At 40.0% G+C, this 27,655-nt stretch overlaps 1 protein-coding gene across 4 annotated transcripts in view; it reads left to right on the forward strand.

Annotated features, from left to right (window-relative positions):
* Nucleotides 1-27,655, forward strand: part of ptprub (protein tyrosine phosphatase receptor type Ub) — a 152,666-nt gene that overhangs the window by 53,622 nt on the left and 71,389 nt on the right. For all 4 annotated transcript variants that reach the window (XM_051406426.1, XM_051406427.1, XM_051406428.1 and 1 more), the window contains exon 3: nucleotides 21,397-21,668. In XM_051406426.1, coding sequence (XP_051262386.1) covers nucleotides 21,397-21,668 — 272 coding nt within the window. The remainder of the gene's footprint in view (nucleotides 1-21,396; nucleotides 21,669-27,655) is intronic.

Consider the following 27,655-nt stretch of genomic DNA (forward strand, 5'->3'; position numbering starts at 1 on the left):
GTATGGGGGACATTATGGGTGCCCAGGTGCTTATAATGTTATGGCTGGTCAGTGTAGTGCATTTATGTGTTTATGTAGTGTGATGAGAATATACAAAAATGATGGTGGATGAGCAGATAACATGTTTGACTTTGATATAATGAATTCCAAGCCAAAAATAACATTGACCTTTCTAAATTCTTAGCCGTGTTGACAAGTAGTGGTAGTTAATTGAGTCAAAGGTATATCTGTTTGATAACAATAAGAAAACCACTTTTTATTGAAGAGAATTTAGTAATTTGCAGAATATCACAACTTTATTTTAAGCAGGTTGATTTTGCTAATTAAAAATCTGCAGCTTCAGCACTGGTTTACTGCACATGCCGGACTTTGCTGACAATGATAACATGGTGCAATTAACCAAATGGAAACATCCATATGGTGCAGAAAGAAAACAGGAAAAAGGCATTTAAGGGCATGTAAGGGAGAGAAGAGCGTATCGGCTGCAAGAGGGTATATACCCATGTGGAAGCTTTATTAACAGACACACAGAAAATATTACTTAGAACAATGCTAATGTTAACGTCACCTATGTCGAAGTGCTGTAGTTTTTTAATGAAAAAGTTCAAAACTTGAGTCAACCCAGTTTATTAAAATTCTAGACAGAAACAGGCCCTTATAACACAAAACTCATTTCGCTATGGCATCTGAACGTTGCACTTATTATTGCCAACTTGCTGACTTGCTGTCTGAATGGCATTATTCTTCAGCATATGCTGTATTTTCATTGTTAGGCTGACTGCTTTTCTAAGGGGAAATAAAATGTTGGAGTGTTCTCCTGTGGGAGTGTGAAGTAACAAACATCTGCTTATAAATGCAGTGCCCTGTGTCCCTCTGGGACCCTAATTCATACTTCAGAGGTCCCGCTGGGAAAACAGGTTATGCCTTGAAGGATTCACAAAATGGCTTCAGCTGTGCAACAGCTCTTCCAAAGCATCTATATAACCATGCACCCTCACACTTGAAATTTCATAACCATAAAGCATCTGATAACAATTCTGTCTGACATATAAAAGTATTTATAAGGCTGTGTTTTAAAAACATATATCATTAAATCATCTAAAAAGTAACTATCTGCTCCATATTTATATCAGCTGTCACTGTGGCTGAGTAGATAATAGATGTATCGTTTAGGAGTGAAACTGCAGTATGTGCTAGTAGTGCTAGTATCTTTACCATAATCGGGGGTGAGAAGAGCTAGATAATGGCAAAGATAAACATCCCTGCAAATGGCATGAGCAGAATTTGTATGCAGTCATTGATCCTCTGCTGTGAGACTTAATGATTTCAGTGCATTTTCTCTACAGACGTAGTGGGTGGCAATCCAGTTGCCAGGAGGGGTTCTGAGTGTAGGTTATTTCATCTCCATTTGTTGGAATAACATTGATTTCAGACGTAGGATCCTCTTGAGTTGGCATCTGGTTTGAGACTCATGAAGCACCAAGAGTGTCCTTCAGGGAATAAAGAGTGGGGACAAAACATTTTATTCTTCTTCCTCATGTTCCCTCTTAATCTCTCATCCAGTCCGGCCATTCTCATTCACACACTTCCTCTCAGGTGCAATTTAATTCAGCAGTGTTACCATAATAACTCTTGTCGTGCACAACACTCTGTCAGTAATTGATATGTAGGCGCTGCTTCTGGGTGGAGCCATTTGCATTAAATCGTGTTAACTGATATGATAATGAATGTGAAAGGCCTGATGCAAGCAGAATGACTAACTGGAGATGGATGGCTATTTGAATTATACACAATAAGTAATATATTATATCAGGTCTCAGGGGTCCACGGCTCTGTCTGCATTTGTTGCCTGTCTTTTACTGGGATTGGCCCGGCTGCCTGGATATAAATAGTCTATATCACATCTGGCATCTCCTTCTTTATCTTCCTACCATCCTCATTCTCCTTACTGTTCTTAATATGTGATGGAGAGAGTGCTAGAAATATGTGGAAATAGATGGTAGAAGTGAAACTGAATAAAACATACTCTGGGATGTGTTAGGAGGGTGATATTTTCAGCATTATTATAACAGAGGTATCTGTTAAGTGAATAAGTGTCTGTTAGGTCTATGTGCCAATCTGTTTAGTATTCTGTCCATCTCTCTGCTTTTTACCAGAGTGCCGACAATTAGCTTCTCAAGCTTCACCAAACTTTATTATTCTCCATTAACACATATGAAAGGCGTATATTGCCATTCAAATGAGTTATTACTTTATGAAGGGCTTGGATGAAGAAGGGACACCACAGAATCATGATAAGTATTCCAAGGTTTGATTCAGCAGCTTCTGAAATGAGATAAGTTCGTTTTGAGGAGTACCTTGTGTGCTGTTTTTGCATCTGTAGGATTTCTACATTTGATTCCTCTTTCACAGTCCCAGTCGTTAAAGTTTTACTGCCTCCATCAAATCTTTTCAGTACCTCCTACCTTCAGTAATATTGACTGCAATTACAAAGTGTGAATGGTGCAAAACAGCGACTGTCTTTTGCGATCATGTTCAAAATGTGGATAGCCACAGCTTGAAGCTTCACAATTGCTCTGGAAAAAAAAATAGTGAGAATAATTGTAGCATAACAAAAAACATCAGAGACGCAGGCGAGGTAGCTCGATCGTGGCATCGTGGTCTCCCCGCTTTCTCTGTGTTGTTTGTAATCGCAGTGAAGAGCCTGTCCCTCTAAGGAACACTCCCAGGTTGTTACAGCTAATGACTGCTGGGGGTTCTCCACTAGGAGCTGTCTGACAGCATTTGCTCAGATATTAATATCAGACAACGGGAACAAGGACAATGGCACGTGTTGTAAATTGGTGCCACACAAACGCAACACATGCGTGAATAAACTTGGCACGGGCGCTGGGATGCACACCATCATAGAGTATGGTGACTTATGTTTTGCATATACAGTAATTGATTTATGTAAGGAAACATTCTCGGAGAGTCAGCTGTTTTGCCTCCATGTCAGTTTATGTGAGTTTTGCGGCAATGTCATAAAGTGAAATCTGAAAGCTCTGCATCAGTTTTATTGTGACAGTACAATTATGAAGTTCCAGCTCCCACTGCTATGTGGGCTTCTTCCTTGTCACCTTGCTAAGGGCCACGCTCTCTAAAGGGAGCAATAGAAAAAGCCATAATCATAACTTCAGTGGAAACTCATATTCTTTTATACGCTTTGCTTGTAATGTTTTTCATTGCCGAGAAAACAGGGAATTTCAGAATCCAACTTGTGGGAAACATAACGTTTCAAAGTCTTTCTCATGACGCCTGCAGGGAGGCAAAGCCGCTCTTCTCATCTTCTGATGTGTTCTCTTTGAGGTGGCAGGGACAGTCTGTGATACTCAGCTGGATGTCCCTTACACGGCTGCAAAGCTCCCACAAACAGCTGCAGGATTTGCACATCGCTTAACCTAATTTATTTGAGGCCTCTTTGGGAGCAGAGGAGTCGTCCCAGCCCAGGGTCACATGCACCTATTTTTACACACACGCCGTGTGCGCGCACGCAAACACACCCCCCCCCCCCCCCCCCCCCCCCCCCACCCACATATCACACACACACACACACTTTTCATTACATCAAGTCTCAGGCTGTCCTCAAACTGCACATTTGCACCTGTATCTCTGCTCTTCCACAGCTTATCTCTCACTCTCTGCTCCTTTTTTTTATATATATATATATATTCCATCCCCAAACTCTTTGAGTTTTATTTCACACCCAGCTGTAGCATGATATTGAGAAGGAGATGACATAGCAGGTCTGTTCTTGAGCTCTGCTTGGTGCATTATAAATGCCTACTCGCACAGACCTGCGAGTGCTAGACTAAGATCTCGGCTGCAATTCTCCAGAGAGGTAAGCTGTGTGTGGCAGGGCAGGAGTAGCCGAACACCAGCTACTGTTATTCCAACCTAATGCTCATCAATGCTGTAGGCTTGCATGCCTCTTGGTGGAAGGGTGTCATTTTGTATTTACTTAAATGTCTGCTAGTACGTCATTCCTGACTACAGTACGCTGCAATGTGTACCTACTCAGTTGAACTTCTGGTGCTCTGCAGTCAGACGATCCCTCACTTTACTCTAGTTACTGTCTCTCCTCATAATCCTGTCCTCTCTTAGCCTGTGTCAAAAAAATGTTTTTAAAAAGCACACACAAAGCCAAACTTGCTACAGAAAACAGCCAATTAGAGAGTAATCTAACGATGCACAACAATTTCCACAATGCACTGGCCCGTCTTTTTTAATTGAATTAGGAGAGGAGCAAAATAAAGCAGATATTCCCTCCACATTTCTCGGAGCTTGATTACAGAAAGCACAGACTGTTCAAAATTCCAGCGGCTGGGTCAGAGTCGTGCTATTTCCTGCCACGATTAGAGGACCAGATAACCAAGATTTATTAGCCAAACATCCCGACAATTAATTAGGAAGCGGGGCTAGACTAATCCTGTTTCCACGGGCTTTAGCGGGTCGAACCTTCTTACGCTACCAAGAGGAGCAGAGCAACACTTCAAAGGCGAATGAGGAAAGGCTTAAATCAGCTCCCACATATAAGTGTGTGTGTTGGTACAGTATAATTACTGTATCTGGTGCTTGTGTTTGCGAGTGCATGTGCACGAGTGTGTGTGTATATACAGTGGGTGTTAGAATAATACCCTGCAGGAGATTTATTAATGTATATTTGTGTGTATTGATGGACACATGCCTGGTTGCTTACAGTGGCAGGGTACAGTTGTAAATCCCCCCTCTGACGTCTTAAGCGTGAAGGTTTAGCCCACTCCCCAGTTCAAAGGCTCGTCTCTAATGCGCCTGGCTTTTGGGATCGTCCCTTTTTCTTTCTTTTTTTTTTCTTCTTACCCCTACGGCTCTGCTCGTCTTCATCTCATGGAGACCTCACGCCCTGGGAAGCTTGGCAGGTCGAAGTGCCACACAGGAATGTACAGTCTGCTCTCTTTGTTCTGGGCACACTTGGCACTTGGTCTCGTAAGACCTCAGGCTCTTACACACACCAGCAAGCAGATGGTTCAGAAGCTTTGTTTTGGTCATTAGTAAGCCATCTACTTTGGGACTGGTGCTTTTTTTTTTATTATTAAAAAGTCAAGCAAAAGCTGTGACAGAATTAAGCTGAAGGATCACTGAAAGCTTGGGCAGAAAATTGCACAGAATCTGTGGTCGGATCACGACTAAGAGCAATTTAACTGAGGGATATTTGTCAAGGCTGTGTTATTGTATAGTCATAGCTTATTATGCACTGAGTGGAAGTAAAGTGATACCTGAGCATATGGTGCAAAACCCTTGAGGAAATATGATTCTGCTGTCTGTCATTGTGACCCACAAAGGTTGATGGGCAAATCACAGGCATGTGTGCCAAATATCTGCCTCACTCCACTCACTGAAAATAGGCACATAAAGCTTTTAGAATACTTATGTCTACATGACATAAGTGGGAACATCCCCAGGTCTGTCTCTGTCAGGTACATTAATTGCAAAATAGGCCTGTGTTGCACCAGATTGGACCACACAGAATCATTCTCCCTCCAACGTCTCTCTAAATATAAATAATCCTTTGGTTAGTGTTAGACTCTCACTCACTGAGAGACTGGAGTGAATTAATTATACATTTAGAAGAAACAGTTCGACTCCCCAGCTCTCACATGACATTTTATATTTTAATTTTGTCTTGCAAGTAGAACGTCTGAAGATTAGATTTATATTCATGAAAATATGTTAAAACAATAAATGTCTCTATGACATTTACAAAATCATACAGATATGTCCAGGTGATGCGATGGTGAAATATTGCATCTAGAGACTATTATAACGTTTCTCTCATTCACTCGGAATGAATGCACTGCTTGAAATAGTGTAGTAGTAGATAGGTTGATCAATGTCCCGGAGAAGTCCCGGAAATGTCCTTGTGGTGAGGAAAATAATGTTATGAAGAGTTCGATCTAGACCTGCTCTATTTGAAAAGTGTCCTGAGATAACTTCTGTTGTAAATTGGTGCTATACAAATAAAATGTAGTTGAATTGAATTGAATTGAAAGTCCACAGTGGACTGTGGTTGTAGTTTGCAGGTTTGCATAAGGGGCAGTGAATAAGCACACATGTGTGAGCATGTACTTAAAGTAGCACATGCATGCTCAGCAAACCTCCTCTAGATAAATAGGGGTTAAAAACAAACTCTTTGAGCACCAGGTATATCTCAGCCTGTTCACCGGTTCAAACCTGTGAAACTAAGGTATTCATGGCATAACAAAGTTATTTCTAAGCACTATCTTGGCTGCATACACTGTAGAGTCAGCCGGTGGATCCTTCGGTCTCTGTCCATCTGGTTCTATTGTTGATTGCAGACGGACTGGCTGATGAGTGCAGCCTGGATGTAGAGGCAGAAATAGGGCCCTGAGCTCGCAGGAGCTCCCTTAGGCTGGGTCTTGGCAGGGCTTTTCAGAGCTGCTCTCTTGCAAACTCACTGAAAGCGAGCACAGCGGTCTCCACAGTTGCCTAATGGCCATGCTGCTGCTCTTCAGAGTTTGGCAGTTGACAGTTTCTGATCCTTTTTAAGCAAGAGATAAAGCCCTGGCAGACAACGAGAGCTAGAGTCTGAGTTGTCCGTAGAGATTTAAAAACTAGGAGAGTTTAAAAAAAAAAAAAAGGTTTTGTGTGCTGTGATTTATTGATTATTCTGAAGTTAGCTTTGTGAAAACAGTGTTTTTCCAGAAATGCTGGAGATGGCTATACCGACATTCTGTAAATTTATCACTTTGCGAAGTTGGCTTGCAGGAAATTCCCACATGGCATGCCTACAACAGGAAACAAATCCACAGAATACTAAGAGGAAGAGGAAATGTAATATACTCGTATTGAGAAGTTCTTATTCCTCTACAGACCATTTATAAGGACACACTGTATCATCAAAATGCAGGTTAAGTAAATAGCACTTTGTTCCGTCATGCATTGCATCCAGTCCGAGAGGCTAGTGCCGCGCTGGAGGACAGGCATCCCAATACTGGACCCTGCCTAGCCCATCATCTGTGACCAGATTTAATTAATTCCCTCAAGGTACATAGATACAAGAGAAAGAAATAGAGAATACAACTGGAAAACAGAATTTAATCTTGGGCGAGGAATATGAAAAAAACAAAAACTGGAAGGAAAGCAAGAGGGCAACAGATTACAAACAGTGAAGGGAGGAGAAAGCAAGAGAGTAACGAGGAATATCGAGCTCAAATTTGTTTTCCTTGTGTCTGTTTTAATCGCTCTTTGTTGTATTTAGTGTGCATAGTTGCGTACCTAAGGCAGTGTGTTGAAAACAAAGGCTCAGTGAGTACTTGACTGTGCTGCTTTGCTGCCTTACTGCATTTCTGTCTTTTTCTGGGTTTTTTTCTGAAGGTTTTTTCTTCCTCTCTCACAGTCTTGTTGTCAGGACGAGGATGTCACACCACAGACAGGCACCACAAAGAAGGCCAGAAAAGAAAAAATCCACTCTGCTCTTAGCCAGCAGAGGTAGTAATCGATGGGACGTTAAAGAAAAACAGAAGAAGGAAAGCACACTTTCTGCCAAGCTTTGGGAGGGAGAAACCACTTTCATGGTGGAAAAAAGTGTCTCGACTGGCTCTGCCTTTCTGTTGTATACAGATGAGATTTTTCAGCAGTGGAGGATAGTGATATGTGATATGGGAGCAAATGTAGAATCTATTGTCTTAAACATGGTGGTGTAATTAGTTGTTACAGTTTCCATAGTATTCCATTATGTTGCTGCAGAACCATCGAGACACACAGCAGGTGTTTGTTTTCAAACAACAGGCATTTCTCATCAAGTGACAACCACAGTCACTGAGCAGTGCTTATGGCACTTTGCTGCATTCATTCATTTGCATAAAATATCTTGAGAATTGAATTCCTCACTATCTGCATATGCAGGGACAAATATTCCAGCTGGCTATCAATGGCTGCTGTTAACTGGCAGCTCTGTGACTTTACTGGTTAATGCTGTCATTTCACAGTAAGAGTTCAAACCTGTGCGTTTTCATTTTCTATCACTGTTATATCCCACAACAAAAGACATTTCAGCAGGCAAGAAAGAGATGTAGTCAGTTTATATTTTGTGAAAATGGGTATTATCAGCCGGATTACAATTTTAAAATATATTTTAAAATAAAGACCGATATGTGTTCTTGAGTGCAACCATAACTAATCTCACAGTTGCCAATTCATTATCATGGCCTCCAGTGAAAAAAATCAGTTACAGCTTTGGACTCTGGCAAGATGTGTTTTTGTACTGTAATTGCCTTCTCCTATAATACAGTTGAATAGAATTCTGATTGTGGAGTTCACAGCAATGAAAAATAGACTGAAAAAAAAGTTTAACATTCGAATGTTTATAGGGACTACTTTTAGGAGAAAGTTTTTCTAATGAAAATGGTTGATGATGAGGTCTGTGGATCATCAAGAGTAACCTTTGAGATTGTTTTTGGAAAGAGATGTCAGCCAAAAGCAGCTAGGTGATATGTTGATTGGAGGGATTGTATCTGATTGATGCTTGAGAAAGAAACCTCGAGCTGTAGACCTTTTAATACTGCAGACATCTTGAGTTCAGTAAGAAAAGCACAGGTGTCTGATAACATTAAAAATGATCAAAAAGCAACAACTTTTCAGATTTTGTGCTGCTGGATGTTTTTTTTTTTTGGTTCCAGTAAAATGTGGAGGGAAATGAACTAAGATGTTTGATGTTTAATGTATCCAGAATTCATAGCAAAATATTCCTACTTAAGATGGTTAAGAGCAAGACAGTTTTGTGCCACAGATTAATGTTGTCCCCTATCAGAAGTCTATTTCAGATCTAAGCCATGTCAGTCTTTGCGAAACTGGTCCCAGGACTCTTAAACCGAAGCAACTAATTGTAATTCCTCATTCGTTTTATTATTCACACCTGTGCTTTTCCTACTGTGACATGTCAAAATGTCTTCAATAAATAAAGGCTCTATGGACTGCACAGTCTTACCTCATCCAGGGTCCTGCTGCACCTGCCTGCAACCTTACTTTCACTTATATCACACTGCTTGAAATGCAGGCATATGTGTCTCAGATTAAAAACAAAGAATCACATTTTTTAAATCATTCTGTATTAACTGTATACATCTTTGGGAATTCCTAAGAAAACGCAGCACTCTTGGTAGAGGCCAAGGTCAGGGCTACAGTAGCTGTCACAGTGATGAGTGGTTCTTACTGAGATAGAACGTCTGCCCACCAAACAGGGGGGGATTGACAGTTAATCACAAGCACATTACACCTCTGGGATGGGCGGAACTGCACCCTCCTGCCTTTGGCTCCAGCCTGCCTGTCATTATGATGACTCTGCGGCCTATCAGTGTCGGCCTCAGATTTATCTATCTGGCACTAGACTGTGGCCTCGTCTTGGGTTGAGCTTGGCACCTGTCCATCCATCAGCCTCTAAAGTCCTCCTGTGACACAGTGGACACAATCTCTACCTCTATACAGCACCATGCCACCACATGGCAATGCTATTGTTCACACTGCTCATTCGGTGGGTACAGCTAAATAAATGCTACACAACGTTTGCGGACGTGGCAGTGTGCGTCTATAATACAAATCTGCAGGGGCAGAGAGATGCTTTGTCAATGCTGGAGAGCTGTAACTGTGTTTACAGCCACCAGGGAGGAAGCTGGCAGAGTTTATTGGGACTTAAGTGTTTTGGGAGGGATAGTGTGGGTGGACAACTTTGCTGATGGCACTGGTGAAGGCTCTTTTAAACAAGCTGAGTAATTACTAAAAAGCATGCTGAAGGCCATTTAAGCTGCATTTGTTGACACCGCTGTGACACAAATTTCAAGATTAGGTGTATATGTGTGTGAGCAAACTGTGTTTGCATGTTCTTGTAGAGAGAAAATGAGCAGATTGTATATAGGGTTGTTTTGCTTGAATGGCTTATTATGCTGATTTATCACAGTTGACTCTAATATCCTGGGATACAGTGTGCCTAGAGCCATACAATTAAATCACTACAATGTTGACTTTGAGTGGAGCTTTAGAAACTACAAATATCTTTCAAGTACATGTAGTGTGACAATTGTGTTTTCTTTTTGAATAAATAATTCTTAGGAAGTGCTTTGGACTTTCAAGCATGTCAACATTTGCCAACTGCCATTCATTTCCTCTCGTGACTAGCTCATTAGCTTCGTGTCAAGACAGATGACCAAAACATGGCGTGCGTCATTATGTGGCTGTGCCCTCCATCCCTGGAAGCCTCTCAGTTTACCACAGGGGTATGTTGCCATGCTGACATGTTAATGGGATCAGTCATTGATAACAAGGAGCTAATGAAAATCTAATCAGAAAACTAGCCTGTCACTGGATTGTTTTCTCCTTCTCTGAATGTCATAGACACAAAGCTGCTCTGCCTCTGTGAAAAACTTCTATCTCAGGTCTCATTAGCTGGAATGATTTGCAGTGTCATCCTGGAAAAATGTAATATTCATTCATTCATTCATTTATTTATTTATTCACTCATTCATTTTCTCTGCCTATTTAATCATTTTCAATACCCCAGGGGCTACAAATTACCCCAGACTATATCAGAAAAAGATGGGAAATCACTTTGAACAGGTTGTCTTTCTGTTGCAGCAATGTTAAATTTAGCTTTTCAGTTAAAAGCGGCACACAGAAAATGAATTAATGGAGCCCCATTAATTCATTCTATTTTATCTTCTTTCTCCTGGGGTGTTGAGAGGCAGGACAAAGAGTAGGTCAAGGCGAAGGCCAAGATAATGTCCCAGCAGAGAAGGTCAGGTGGATCTGTACACGTACTGTTAAACCTATACTCATTTACATATATTTATTGCATATTTTGCATACAGTTGCACTGTCATGATGGAGGACAATGTGTTTCCTCTTCTGTGTCCATGGCACTGTTGCTCAAGGGAACAGCTAAGAGGAATGAAGCCCTCAAGGTCTGGATACTGCAGTGAAATAAATGGGCAGGCTTTACAGTAGGAATGTGTGAATGCCCTGTAGGCGTTAAATGTAGGACAGCGATGGAGAGCCATATGTGTATTGTCTGGTGCTGTAATGTTGGAAAACAACAACGTGCAACTGAGTTACATTTGAACGTGTGCTTAGCAGTTGATATAATATGCATGTAATTAGATATCACGTAAATATTAATTTGTGAATGTCTCCACAAACATTTCAGCATTCATAGCCTTTTTTAACATGCATTTGTGTCCAGAGAGAGATGAGTAGAGATGAGGTAAAGACTTTACAAGTTTAATTCTGTGAATCTGTGAAGGCACATAGCCTTTAAGAAAATTAGATTTTTATGCAAATCAAGTAGTTACAGAACTCATTAAGAGCAAACTGCGCATGAATACAATTTTGAGCTTAAAAAGTCTAAGTATCAGTAAATCAGTATATTTTATGTCTGAATAGCCTTACTGATACATACAGTATAATATTTCACCAACCTAATGTAGAGAATACAATCTATTGATCATGATGGATGGTGATATAAAAAGACCTATGAACCCATAGTGAAGCGCAGCACTTATCAATATTGTATTTGCTGTTATGGAAGCTCTTGGCTAATTGTGCTATAGGGAGAAAGCCTGTCTTTCAGGGCTGTGTGATGTGTTCTGGGAGGGTGATGACTGGCTGATAAAGTGCTGCTGAGTGCTAAAGGGCAAGGTTTATGGATTTCTGCAACACCCTGGAGCCACAGCTGAGCAGGACAACAACAAGGTCCCAGCCTCTTTCTCCACAAGTTCAAACTGTGTATTTTCTCAGCTTTCCTAGACTGCAACAACCCAGTCTGGCATATCTCAGCTGTCTATCAGCTGCACCCCCAAATGTGAACCTCGATACATCCCTTATAGAAACATAGCACAGATACAAAAGTATCTGCTGTCCTGCAAAACACCACTGGAGCAATATACATGAACATCAGAATGCTATCTTTAAAGTCCATATCTCAATTAGTAACACTTCCCATTTGATTATCATGCAGTTAATTTATGAAGCCTGTCTCATCCAGCTAAATGCAGTTTCTTGCTGGCCTGGAAGGCCCTATGACATATTCATTCTGCAGAACAGCAGTGTGGGCTTGCACTCTGACCAGCCTGCTAATAGTGATGCATGGCTCATTGGTGAACAACTTTTTTTTTACAGACCAAATAGAGATAAAATTAATCAGTACCTTGTGGTCGTCTAGTTTGTCTGTCTGCAATAGAGGTTATAGCCTGACCACATGGTTGATTACATTCGTGACCAACCTTTAATGCCCCAGGGGTGATCTTATCCTCGTTGTCATGTGTGCACACACTGTCGTAGAACACACTGTGCAACAAAAGGCTGCTGCGTGTAAGTGGACACTGCGGGTAGCAAGCTCCTGTAAACCCAGCAAAGAAATAGAAATCAAATAGGAGCTTTTGCATTACACACAGTCAAAAGTATATATGGCCCATTGTTTGCTGCAGAACCTGCCCCATCACTGAACCACATCTCAGAGTGTCTAAGTGCTCCGTTTTGAAGGAAACTTCAGAATTTTAACAGTCCAGAATGCATTAAAAGACAAATTTTCAATTATTCTGTTAATTTGCATTTCTGGCAGTTAAAGCTGAACTAATCTCTTTTAATGAGTTACTAATTTTAGTTATATAGTCAAGATCTGGGATAGTATGTGAAGGATTTTCTTTTTGTTTTCTGGACTGCAAGAAATACCACCTCTGTCTGATTGATTTGGCTTGGACATAGAAATGAGTAGTTATTATTATAATTACTATAATTTCCAAAATGCTTTGTTCTTATTGGGACTTGCATATTGTTTAGTCTGCAGCACGGATGGGCAACCATGCGCCATGCAGTGCTACAGTGGGTGATTTTGACTGATTAGCACACTTTCAAGCATTGAGGAGGAGGTAATCAGTGAACTCAGTTGCTGCGTTATTTGTGAACGTCCGTTGCCTTCAAGTGCTGTTTGGGAGTTAGGAAGTCAAAATTATACACTTAAAATATCAGAAATACTTCATGCTCTGGCAATATAATAATGTAGAAAGAATGCACACTTGTTGTGAAGTTCAGTTTTTCAAAAGTCTAGAATCTTAATTTACTGCTCAGAGGAAGCTACAGAGTGGCTCTTACTTTATACAGGGCGTGTTGAATGAGTGAAGAGAGTTATTTTAGACACACCCCAAAATAATGTGCGCGTTTTACAGAAGTTGTATTAGATGGTTATTGACAACTATCATTTACACCTCTGTGTACACTTGTTGTTTCTTCTTCCTCAGTTGAAGCACTGAACGACCAGCGAGAACTTTAGACACTAGAGAGTTTTAATGCATTAAGACAAGCAGACTGAGGTATGCAAAAAGTGTACGTCTCCCTTCCTTCGTCTCTTTTCATATGTGTCCACACGTCCGCTGCTCTCCTGGGCAAATCTGGCAGTTGATCCTGAACTGCCTTGAGGACAATTCAAAAGGTCAGTGTGAGCAGACTGTTGAGAAAAAGCACCTTTCCCCTCTCCCCCTCTCTCCTTGGAAAGAAGACAACAACACTTGCTGACGTGGCCTTATCTTTCTCAAATGCTGGAAGGCACAGGCTGCTTTGACAATAGCACCACTTGTATTTCATTTATTTTCTGCTCGAACATCAGTCCTCAGCTGGCCCCCCTACTCTCTCACTCTCCATTTCTACCCCGTGTGCACCAGGCGGTCCCCAGAGGCGTGGGTAATGGTCTACTGGCCCTCTACTTAAGGCGATAAAGACCTGCAGAGAAACCTGTCACAGCTCCTGCTTAGAATGAGAGGATAAGATAAAGTTAAGAGCAAAAATTGAGGATGAGTTGTTAAGAGTGTAGACAAAGAAAAAGCACTGGATAAAAGGTTAAGAGTGCCCCGTGGCGCCATACAACCTAATTCAATACTTTCCTTTCTGTCACCTTTTGGTCTGTTTTTGCATTTTAAATTAGGGCTTTGGAAGTCAAAAAATGAGGACGTGGGTACAGATGATTCAAAATGCTTTAAAGTCCACATAGAATAGATGGTGCAAAGGATGAGTTGATGAAGTGAATACTGTTCCATTATTAACATTTAGAAATAAATGACAGAGGAGATGTCATTTCAAATTGATCTTTGGTCAATGAGAAATACCACAGCCGGAGAGGCGGATAGTTTCAAAGAACATGAAATGTCAATACCTACTGTACACTGCTTTGAATATTTAAAAATGGTGGGAGAGAGTGAAGCTGCTTGATGGATGACGGGGGTGATAATGAAAAATGATATGAATTGCTGAGAATGAGTTTGACAGAAGTGGAGCTCTGAATGATAGAATGAGTGGGGGGTGAAAATGAGATTAAGTTCCAAACATTAGGTGGTGTGTCAGCCTTGGAAATGGAAAACCTGTCAGTCCATCATGCCCTGATGCAAAGCTGGTTGGCTGCTCTATTGATCCGGCTGCAATGGAGAAGGCTCCTATATGCAGCCGACACTGAAGCTTTCACTTGTCTAACATTATAGTCTGTGTGTGAGCTGACATGTGATCTCTTACAGGAAATGTCAAATTTTAAGTCTAAAAATTTTAAAATATAATTTACATTTGATACACACACACACACATATATATATATATATATATATATATATTTGGTTGCATGACATCCAAAGTTTGAATTCAGGGAACTTTTGCTTTTTTTGTAACTTCATAGAATTAACCCTTAGCTAAACCCCTCCCCCAAATAGCCTAATGACTTTCCAATCATGACTTACAGAGTTTGTAGGTGTCTTTTTAAGCTTTGTAGTAGTTAAAGGTGAAAATTGGCAAAATCACAGCTGTATGTCTAGAGTGTAAGGTCAGCCTCAGCCTCCTGGTAGGAGCACAGTTTAGGTGCTATGTCATTTTTACAGACATAATTTTCTGATAAAAAAAACAACCTTGCCTTTAAAATATAGAGTAAATATTAGATTATTACAGGTTTATTAAAACAAAATGTTGTCTAAATATGTCTTGAAAGCAAAGTAATTAAAGAAACATAAAAAAATATATACATAATTATATCAGCCAAATGGTCTCATGGAGCTAACATTAACAAGCTAATGACAGTTGTCATGTCCGCTGGCAAAATTGACATTCACTGTCTAGAAGTGTGAAGCTGCTTTTGTCTGCAGGTACTTCTGTGTAAAATCCAGGTCCTATTGTTTCATAAATTAAGCATTTTGAATGGTAAATCTGCCACTGTTATCATTGTAAACTGTGTATGTGCAGTACAGTAACTATAAAGGCGCCAGCACAATAAAAAAGTTAAAACGCAAGAGTAAGAATTACTTTTAAAACAAATGAGGAAATTATAAATTAGATTCAGGCACTTTGGCACTGCAGTGGTTAACAATGTAAAAGAAGAAAATGAATATGAATATTCAAATTGAAGATGGTTTTTCATATCTCCAACATATGAACAGTGGTGCTGACATGAGTAGTTAAAGGGGAAAATTGGCAAAATCGCTGCTGTATGTCTAGAGGAAACTGTTGTATTCTTTTTGAGTGTAAGGTCAGCCTCAGCCTCCTGGTAGGAGCACTGTCATTGCTTGTCATTGTGATAAGTCGATTAAGTCTGTGTGATGTCTTATTATTGGCCTGTCCCTGTATGAGATCTTCCATTAGGAAGGGAACTTGTTCATTCACTCAACAGGTTTCCTTTTAGCAAAGCTTCCATCTATGTTTTTTACATATCTCCGAGCTTGCCTCAAATTATCAAAAGGTCAGACGAGAGGGAAAAAAACCCACCAGAATCAAAAAATAACTTTGTCATTTACTTTGTACAATAATGGGAAATAAAACACATTAACTTCCTGGTGTTAGCCGCAAAGCATTTATGTGTATGATTGCAGTGTTTTCTACTGAAAGCTCTTATTGCTCTGTGAACAGTTTCAATACATGATGAGGCAATTTTAGATTTATAAGCAGGTTTTCTCAGAATGAGACAAACATCTGAGAAATGACAACTCTAATGTGCCTTGCAGGCCAATGGCCAGAGCTCCACTCTTTCCCCAGCTTAGCGCTTTATTTATTTATTTATTTACCTATTTATTTGTGCTGAAGGTTATTGCGGACAGCAGCAAATAAACAGACAGTTGGGGGACATTGGAGCCTAGGAGATTGAGTCTGAAATCCCACATGACCTTCTCGGAACAGAGTACAGGGCCGAAAGGAGGCACTTGGTGAAAAGAGGAGCATTGAAGCTGATGTGCTGAGAGCTGGCCGGGGTTTAGACTAACAGCAGTGATATAGCAAGCAGCATCAAGGACGCTTCTTAAACCCTAACACAGCCATTGATCCCATTATATTCAGACCTCTGGTCCCTCAAGTTTCTTGTGTATTTGAGATTAGTTGGACTCTGGCCTTGGATGTCAGAGGAACAGAGTTTTGCTGAATGAGTCATTCAGAGGAAGACTCAGTACATTTGACACAGGAGGAACATAATTATGCTTTAACCTTCTGCTTGCACGTTGGTACCCTTTATATATTTACCATCTCCCATGTCAATAACTCTGTCTTATTTGCTCTTTGCATGTTTGTTTTTTCCCTGTTTATGACCTTACCTAATGTATCAACACTGCACAACCCAAACCTCAGCTTCTGTTTATCGTCCTCCTTTCCCTTCTTCGTCTGTTGTGGCTTGCCACAGATAGTGTCACCTAGAGCCCGTGACCAGGTTGTAGTCCAGCAGTGCTCCGTATGAATTATGATGTGCTGGATCAGTCCTAATCTTGTTATGGATGTTCTTTTGCCCTTGGGAGGGGCATCAGTGGATGGATGGAACTTTTATCAGATTTCACAGTGCGTTGGCGTATAATTCATGAAAGGTGTGTGTGTGGGGGGCATGTATGGTAGCGTTAAACACTACAGTTTGATCTGATTAGTTTTCATTTATTTTCAAGCATTTACCTTGAAAAATGTAAACATGAAAAGTTATTTGCATGAAAAACAGAAGAGTAAGCAGAGTAAAACAATGTTATAAGACAACAAAGGAAGATAATTAAACAGAAAAAAGCTTTAAAAATGTAAGAGGTGACCTGATAAACCCAGGAGAAGAGGTGATTTAAAAACTGTCACTGTTTTGTTATAGAGGCAAGAATGAGGTTATGTGTTCTTCTCCACAATTTGATCTAGAGGTGGGCAATTTACTTTAGTATAAATATGTTTTACTGTTTCCCAATCAAGAGGACATGAAAATGTACTTTAATTATGTAAATCAGTCAGCGTTAAAAGCTATTTAATTTAGGTTTGGGTCCTCAGCTGAAGATTATTTGGTATTGGTTGATAAATGGCCAAGAAAAAAGACTAGTCTCGGAAATTCTGTATGTGTTCCATGACAGTGTATAAACACAAAACTAACAGCAGCCCTAATAATGAGCCTGGGGGGACACCACAGGTGTGGGAGGCAGACATGGAAAAACCTCTCAAAGAACAACTGAAATGCTACTGCTAGCATTGTAGCAAGCCATAAGTAAGCCCTGACTGGCAACTAAAAGACAGTAGTCACCCACATCAAAGGGGGAGATTAAATCAAGCAGAATTTAAACTGAACACTAACAGTGCCTTTATGCCATGGCAAATATAGTATCACGTTTCACGGAAGAACAAGGTTAACAGGTATATTAAAACACAATGCTGTCTAAATATGTCTCGGAAGCAAGGTAATATTAAGAAAATAGAATTTTAGTTTAGTTAAATGTCTATGGCCCTAAGTAACAGCAAAGCATCCTTTATTTTACACTTTATGTGGTTAAGATTTAAAAGAAAGCTTAACAAATACACAGTTGTGTTAAATTTGAACAATTGTACAAAACCTAAGCATTATCCATATTTTTGTAATAGCACTTTATCATCATGTATCGCAAGCAGCTTAATATCAAAACTGATATGGGAAATGGGAATATTCAGCACTGTTGCCACAATAGTTACAGTAGTTACATCAATCTGCATAGGACCATCATGTCAATGCATCAAAAGGTCATTGGAGTTATACAGTAGAGTGTCCATTGACAGTTTCCCAGTGAACTTTAAAAAAGGGTGATTTAACACATGGCGACTTCAAGTTCCACTGAACCGACAGCTTAAATTACTTCAGGTAAAAAAGAGACTACCAGAAATCTCCTACAGACAAACTAACGAACGCTTAAGTGCTAATGACAAACTGAAGGTTACAGTCAAAGTGTACAATCATGGAGTTGATGATGATAAAGGCTGACAACCTCCCGTTGAGAAGTAATCTTCAGATAAATCCAAGGATTTCTATGAGTTGCAGAAGGTTGTCATTACTTTGTGTGGGCAAGGTAGCGTTAATCACTCTGACCTCTCCTTTACTTGCTAATAATGGCTTGGTGAAAGGTAACATGCTCTTCACCTCCCCAGCTTCTTCTGAATATGTTGTTCAGTGTACCCATCTCAAGGTAAAGGTAAAAGGACTTGCCTTAAGGTTAATATTTACTATTCCATCACTGAAATACACTATCCCTGTTTTGAAAAGTAACAGCCAACAATTTTGACCATTGTCATTTATTCAGTCAAAAGCAAGACGTGTTTTTTCTAGTCTCTCAAATTTTAAGATTTCCTGTTTTTATCTGTTTTATATCATTGGAAATCTGTGGGTTTTGGGCTGTTGGTCAGACAAAATAAACAATATGAAGATGTAACCTTGGACTCCGGGATTACATTTGGTGTTCTAAGTGTTTTCCGATTATTTTTTCTTTTGTTTATTGTGTATTTATTACCCCATTTCACCCCTCAGATACAAATTTTTTCTTAAGAACCATGTTGTTTCCCCCAGAGGCAAGACACTGCCAAATTACATCAACTAAAGTTATGCATAATGTCCATATTGAATGGGCTGCCATTGATTATCTCACCATATATCAGGATTACTCGACAGAATGTGTCCAAGACCTTAATTTAATTTGTCACAATGTTTAATTCATGGACATTTTCATTTTCATACATCATATGCACTCACATGCGGTACTCAAAAGGGGTCAGAGGGCAGCAGAACGACTGGCTCATGTGTCCCCACGTGACATTATAGTTACTTGCAAAGTCAACAGAAAGGTGTTAATAATGTCTATATATAAAACGAGGGGCACACATCCAGGATGTAACCAGCAGTGAGGACAGTACAGCTGCAGCACTTCAGCCCTTTGCTATTATTTTATGAGTCCCCTGTGGGCCTGGAGGGTGCTGGAGAGGAGACGGATTCTGAAAGATCTAATTAAGCAAAGCGAAATGAGAGTGTCGAGATCCCCAGCCCAGGACGAGACACAAATCAGGGGCTGTTGACAGTGGGCTGCAGGGCAATGGGACTTTGTAGTAAAGGCCGCACTCTAGCCTCCAGATAATGACCATCCTTACTTCTATGTGGTCCACAATTTGACTTTCTTTATAGCTCGGGGTTAAGGGTTGTGAATCTCAATCTCATTATGTAAAACATTCGCCTGCAAATTTAGGCGCTTTGCCTTATTTGCACTTAAAGAGCTAATTAGTGTTTTCTCAGTATCTGGGTAGTGCCGGTGAAGAAAGAGATCACTCCGTCAGGTGTCTTGTTTTGCATGATGGAGAGAAAGACAAGCCTGAAGAACAAATAAGAGTTCTGTACTTATAACTCATAGCACTTTTGTTTGAATGGTGAGTTGTTTGGAAGGCGTGAAAACATTAAGGAGTATAGTGTGCCCTTTTGTCGGGGATGCTTCCACATTTAGAGTTACAGTCTGTGTAGGATGTAAAGAATTCTCTCTCTGTCTGGCAATTCAGCATTCACATGCTATTACATCTGAGTGGAGAATAACTGTCTTCAGGACACCTGGCGCCAAGGCTGTGACTGTCTGGTCTCTCGGGCTCATTTCTGACTGAGAACAGAAAGACCTTGGAGTACAAAGACAACAGGCTTGATTATGTGAGTACACAGGAAGGTCTCCCAACATTGTTGTGCTAATCACGTTAGCGGGCACAGACTCAAGGCAGGACAGATGCTAGGCAAAGGGCAATGGGGTTATGTTATCCTGATTAGAGGAGGCTTTAGGGGGTTTTGTGAATCTCGTTTCCTACCTCGGCGTCACCTTGCAGAGGGAAAACTGCCATTGGTTCTTTGTCTCTCTCAGTCTGTCGGCTTTTTCTTCCATCTTTTACTTACTCTGTAACTCTCTTCATTATTCACAAGAACTAGAGCCTTAGCCAGCACCGATTGCGTCTTTTTATGCAACAGGGCACCTTTCTTTTCCTGTTATTAACCGCCTACACACATACCAATAGCAGGAGAATACTTTCATTTCTCTTCTTGCGGATTCACCCTGCTAAAAGTAGTTAAAAGCGGATTTGTTCCTTTGTGATATGTTTGCCTTGGTTCATATGAGTCTACTAAACACAAATCTCTCAGTGGCTCATATACAAACCTCCACCAGTTATCTATAAATCAAGTACCAGCTAATACTGTGCTAGACATATTCACAGTTGTAAGACTGATTTAAGTAATCTGTACTCTTTTTCAGATTTCTAGTCATTCTGGCTGCTCAAAATGTGACAAAATTGTAGGTGCATATTTTTACATTATGTACTTTTTTCACAGCATTGATCGTAGTTCATTTTATCTCATGGTACATTAGTAAGTTTAACTTGAGGAGAGATTTTGGGATATCTCTATTTATATCAATCAATTTATAGTATCTTCTGATAGTGTCTGTTTCCAATATGTAAATCTTGATACAGAATACACGGTGCACACTTGTAGTACATTACATCACTGTTTTCCTTATATGGCTCTCATTTTTAGAGAAATATAACTGTAAACAAATTGTAAAATGCCATAAATATCTTTATTTACATAAAATAAATGAATAAAAGAACACTAACCAAAAGGTTACATGTTATAACTGCCTCTGGAAAGACAAACATTGCAGACAGTGTCTGGCTGTTTTCAATTTCCAATTATTTAAAATGATTTAACACCGCAGGCATTTTAGGTGCTTGTTAACTTTTTAAAATGCATGCTTCACTGCCACAACTTGGAGATGCGTCTCTGACCATATATGACAGCTAGGGTAGAGGGAACACATTGATTTAAAATAAACCAAAGATAACAATGTTGTTAGGAATAAAATAGCTGATATTCATAAGTTAGGATGAAATAGATTGGCTTCAAAACCAATCATCCTGACTTTTAAAACTTTTAATATTTGGCATTCACAACATGAATTGTTTTCTGAAGCAGAACATTGTATGAAAACGTAACAGGATGGCTGAAGTGATAAACTGTTGTGGTGACCCATAAAGTTGGAATACTATAAATATCTGATGTATTTCTTCTATTCCTTCCAGGATCCTATATGCTGGTGAACTCTTCCCAGCATGCCGTGGGTCATCGTGCTCAGCTGCTGCTGCAGACGCTGAGTGAAAATGACACGCACTGCGTCCAGTTCAGCTACTTCCTGTACAGCCGTGATGGTCACAGTCCAGGGGCCCTGCGGGCGTATGTGCGAGTCAATGGCGGTCCGCTCGGCAGTCCAGTGTGGAACACGTCGGGGTCTCATGCCAAGCAGTGGCACCAGGTTGAGCTGGCTGTCAGCACCTTCTGGCCTAATGAATACCAGGTACAAAGTTTGTCAAAGTGATGATATCTTCTTATCTTGCATCAGTCTTGTAGTGTTTTGACTTTGATTTCATGATGTGTTAATGAAACCAGATGCTCCTCTAACAGCAGTTGTACAGTCAAGAGAGGTTTTATTTTCATGATGAAGATCTAGAGACCCATTGCCCGACATCTTCTACAGCTGAAAAATGTTACACAGGTTTTGGTGATCACCACTCATTTTAGCCTCAAGGTGAATCTGGTGTTAATTACTTGCATTTGCAATTTAATTAGCATTGATTCCCTTGTGAATGTGGCTAATGTAAGTGCTCAAGGGCCCTAACTAGGTCTCATATGGGCATGCCTAGTAGAGATTCCACCCACTGAGGCCTGTGTACTGTGTATTCAGCCGATTCCAACAATTTGCATGGCATGTCATTGCCTACTTACAGGAGACAGACACTGACTGGCATCTACTGTGGGTGCCTGATGTGCTGTGGCCTGTAGATGGCACAGTCAGGTGAGCATGAGGGATATCCATCTATTAATCCAATTTATTTTTTCTGCAAACTCTGCGGAGCTGTCAAAAAGCAATTAAGTTGAGTAGTGTGCATTTTATCAAGAACTGTCAATCCCCCCGACTTAATTAAATTCTGTTCGGCCCTGCAAGATCTGACCTTCACTATGTAAATAATAGTCCTTTGTACAAACAGGGGGATAGGTGTTGGGTGACACTGTTTTACCAACATTACATGATCTGAAAATAAGGTAAACTGTGTGTTTAATAGCAACAAACAGACATACAGCATACACACAGGAACACTTACACGCAAATATCTTAGAGAACATTTCGTGGCTGTAGTCCATGCACAAGGACAAATACAAAGTGTTACAAGTTTTGTTCTCAATAGAGAGAAATATTATTTTAAGATGAAAAGGTACTCTTCTGCCCCTCAGAAAAAGGCTAGCAAGGACTCCTGCCAGTAAAACAGTTCATCAGCTCAGTTTTAAGACAAATAATTCATGGAATTTTCAGTGTGAATCATTACTTTTACAATACCCTTATTAAATGTATTAAATAGCTGTTGCTCTTATGCTGAATGTTTAACAATGAGCGAGCTGGAAGTGGTTGAGTGTCTTGCTAAGCAGCGCTTCACTGCTGATGGATGTAGTGAGAGCTGAGCTGTGATCTTTCTGTTATAAAACAGACTCTCTAACCACTATTCTGCTCTATCACCACATCAGGACAGATAAGTCATGAATACAATAATAACAGCCTTCTCTTTCTCTGTCAAGTACTGCTTTTCCCTGTGCGCTTAGCGATTCTGCTCTCCTCATTCTTCCTTTCCTCTTCCCCAGTGGAGCTGTGTACTTTCTTGTCTCACAGCCCTGTAAATATCCCAGTAAACATTGATGGCTCATAGGTGAGTCAGAATTGTGCTGTGGCTTCCAATGAGCGGCTCCCGTCAGGAGAAGGAGGTTTATAATGGGCTTATATGGAGGAGTAGATGACTCTGACGACAGGACAAACAGTATAGGAGAAGGAGAAGGGCATAACACTGAAATTAGTATTGACAGTACAGCCTTTTAATAGAACAGCTTAAACTGCTAATGGCCTAGCTTTTATCTCATGTGGGTGAAAACACAGTGTTCAAATTTTATTGGATTAAATTTGGTCAACAGATATTGGCACCATTAGGGAAAATGTGTCTAATTTTAGCATGTAAAGAATTAAAGCGATGCTATTCCTTTTTTCCTCCTCTCTCAGTTCACATTTTACTTTAACTCAGCTGAACTTGTGCAGCTTGTCATGGCAAAGAGAGCAAAACAAACAGCCCCCTTAAAGTCACATATACCACAGCTTACACTGCTAATCCCCCAGCAGTCAAAAACCTCATCAGTGTGGAATGACACAGGGTCTTGCCTTGCAACACGTCACTGCTCTTTGTAACACAGACAAAACAGGAAATGGTAAATGGGGAGGTGGAAGGCTAAATGTTTTCTTTAATAGCATCTTAATTCTAGCTGTGCTCTGTTGTTAACCAGCAACAGTGCAATATACATATAAACATATATATATATATATATATAAAAACATAAAAAAGGAGAGCAATTAGAGTCTGTTATAGCCTGGTTTGCATTAACACAGTTCTCTTTAAAATTCACCTGAGACTTTTAGCTTTAAAGCACTTTAGCTGCAGCTTGTGTGCCTTTAAATACTAGGGTTTTGGTTATATTAGCTCCATAGCAAGTCTAATGCAATCACGTTGGATTTTAAGTGATAGGCAGACAGGTTGTCATTAAACTAGCAAAGCACTCTTTTGAAGCATTGGTGGAGAATAGGCACGTCTTATCGTTGTCTCTGAGTAAAATAAATCCCAGGAGAATACACTTTATTTTGGAGACGGTATTTCAAATCTGCAGGTTTTTCCACCTTATTAGATTTCAGGTCATATTAGAGCTCCCAGTTCCTCGCCTACAGCAGGAGGATACAAAATGTCAGTGTAGCCTTTTGCACTGCACAGGTACAGATGCGAGATTCCTTTCAAGGTGGCTCATTTTGCCATTTAGGGTGCAATGAAATACCTTGTTTACAGCACACACAGTCGCTGTTTATGTCCTGAAAATGTCATTGTGGAATGTAATTAAAAACAATCACAAACAAAGTTCTCTCATAATCACCAAAACTAAGAGAATTAATAAGCTGAAAAACAAAATCTTATTTGTTGCTTGTCTGATGATTTGAAAAATTATTTTCCTGATTACTTAAAGCTTGAGTAAGATTTTATCATTCATGCAGGACTTTGTGTCTTTCTCTCAACATGTCTATTTTGCCGTTTATTTTGTTATAAATACAGATTTCAAGAAATATTCTTCGATCAGGTTGCCCTTTATATCAATATCAGGGGGTGACAAGCATTACACAAACATCGCTTTCTCACAGTGGTGAAATTGGGATTTGGACTTCAATGGATTTTGGGGTGGAAATCTAAGGGTGTAAGATCACCTTGAGATGTCTCGATTGAAGATCTCGTGTGTGTCTGGTGTACATTGCCATATTTCTCTCTGCCTCTTATTGGTAGAAGTGTTTGCAATACCAGGAGAACCTTGTTATCAAATATTAAAGATGTTATCCAGCCCTCCAAGACTGCCAAGTAGAGCCGGAAACACGTCCCCCTCCCCTCTTTACTGTCTCTTACTTTCGTCTCTCTACTTCGTCTCCTTCCATATGTCAGAATCTTTTTCAGGCGTGCTTTTCTTCTTTCTTGCATGACTTTTTTCCACATGTTGATATTGTGTATATTATTTATCTCCTCTCTTACTAAATCCTGCCTGTTGCAGGTGTTGTTGCTTTAAGGATAGGTTGGGTTTTTTTCAAGTCACAACACTCACATGTCATGTCAAATACACGTTGAGAGAATTATTGCTTCAGTGTAATCATGGCTCCTGTCCCTGCTGGTCATGACATGGTCTCGTCCCACTAATACTGTAAGAAGTAAGATCCTCAATCCCTGTTCTGTGCAAACATGGATTAGTTAATCCGGAGCTAATATGAGGCTTTAGCAGTCTGAGTTAATCAATTTGAGTGGGTATCTTTGGCCTGACCAGTTGTGTGTACAGTAGGTTTCAAACTTAACAATAATTAAATTATCGCTGATATTGCTTTCATTGACTCAACAAGCACAGCAGCTGTTTTCGCACTCATGGCGTCAAACTGCTGCACTAGACTCGAAAGCCAAACATATGGATGTTTTTCACAGTGTCAGAGGAAGACAATCCACAAGGCTTCCGAGAGGAGGGAAAACGTTTTGATACAATATTAAATCATCCATCTTAGCTCACTACCTTTTTGACTTTCTTACCTGCAGGTGTGCATAGGATATTAACTTCTTTTTAAAACACTAAATCGGTTATCTTATTGCTGCTGGCCATGAGAAGCATTATTGGTTATTGGCTGAAAGAAATCCATATAATGCATCCCTAACCAGGACGTATGTGTCTGCCATAGGACACAGAAAAACATATCAATCTCAAGACTAGCTTCTACACAAAAAAAGCCCCAAAATGTATAATTTTACATGGTTCCAGGCCTGTGGATTTTGTCTCCTATTTCTTAATGTACTTTGACACTAGTAAGAACTCTCTTCAATGCCACTTGAAGGAATAAATACTGCAACTAAGAACTCTTTCAATGGACATATGACCTGCGAGTATTGTGTTAAAGGTATAGTAGGTATAGATATAGTAGAGGGAAATATGTTTATTTGCTGTCCTTCGAAAGGGTTAGACGATAAGATCAATATCAATTTCATGTCTGTGTGTTATGTGCGAAGCTGGAGTCAGGATGTGGTTAGCCGAGCTTAGCCTAAATACTGGAGGCAAGAGGAAACAGTTAGCCTACAAAAAGCTGGGTGCAGTGAGGGTGTGTCATCACAGTGAGGTTGCCAGGTTTGGTACCTCATGCCAAGCACGCGTCTTGTTTGTTGAAAGTTAAGTAAAAGTTAAGTGTAAAAAGGACAATTTCAGGTGTTCGGGGGTTATGTGCTGACTATTTCTTGGCTGAGCGCAGTGACTTCTTGGAGCCTTGTTGTCACCATGAGGTTGCTAGTATTGTAGTATTTTGTATAAACAAGTTAATGAGTGAAGATTTGAGGTGCTTTTATGCCATACTAGCTGTGTTTTTAGCTGCTTTTAGTCTTTATGCTAAGCTAGGCTGTGCTTACCAGTTCCTAACTAAATGCATGACATTAACTTTAACATGATGAACTTAAATTTCCTGCAGAAAAACAAACATTCTGTTCACATCTAGTCTGTTCAGCTTGACCTCATAACCAAACTAGCCCACATTAACGTTTCCCATGATTCCATCTTGTTTACTTAGTATTCTTTAGAAAAAAGGGAGCAAGTTAGAGAGTGGGAGGCACATCAAAGACTAAATGAGAATCCTCATGTCTCAGCTTTGCCTGATAACATCTCCTATTTTCCCCATTGCAGCCTGCTGAGAGTCCTGCAAGCTGAGCCTATGGTGATGGAAAAGGATTTGTAAGATACTGTAGAGTGCAAATTGAGATTCCTTACACTTACACCATATTCTCAGACACAGACTGTTATCCTTTGGCATTTTCCACCTGAACAGATTTACTTCAGCACGTGACCTTTTGTCTGTGAATATTTAAGGAGTTATTTATCTATGACTGCGTCTAATGGTGAGTGAAAGCCCTCAGGTTCTAATGGTTTCTCCTGACTGGAGTGGAAAAGGTAGAATCTGGTTTACAGGGCCAGATAAATCGTCTCTTGATTTGTATACATTACAATTGCTTCTAAAAGCCAATATTACAGGGTAATGTAATATGTACTCCTAATGTGCATTTTATATCAGTCATAAATCACTGCGTGTCACACTTTTATTTTTTTATTCAGACAATGATTCTAGGATTTTTATCTTTTGGAAGTCAAGTAGCCATTCATTACAATAAAGTTCAGGCATATGGAGAAGTTTCATTGGGAAAGTGGCTTTCAATAAAAATTGGGGAAGGTTGTTTATTGAAACAAATGCTCTGACTGTCTCCTTCTTAATAACCTCCTATCCTAATGGCTAAGAAGACTGAGGATTAACCAGTAATCAATCTCTTATTGAGTGCTTTAGCTCAGCAGAGAGTAATAACACCTTCAATTAGACTTTCCAGAGGTTTTTTTCTCATCATTGTATACCATTGAGCTTAAGCAGTGTTTTCTGCCTAATTTTGTTGTTGGCCTAACGACATGGCAGCTAATTCAGGTCAAAATATCGAAGGATACTGTGCTTTAATTATTGCTGTGAATGTTGTATGTTTATGCAGGTGCACAATATGAGGTAAGGAAAGAAGGCGGCAACAGAAAAAGATGGACAGCAAAAGAAATTAAGAAAGACAATGACAAATTGAAAGACAGAAAGAATGAAATGAGAGGAAAGGGATCCTGCACAGGCTCTAAAGAAAATAGACCACCTAAAATGGGGGTGGGGGGATG

Source organism: Dicentrarchus labrax, unplaced genomic scaffold, assembly GCF_905237075.1.
Source record: "Dicentrarchus labrax unplaced genomic scaffold, dlabrax2021, whole genome shotgun sequence".
NCBI lineage: Eukaryota > Metazoa > Chordata > Actinopteri > Moronidae > Dicentrarchus > Dicentrarchus labrax.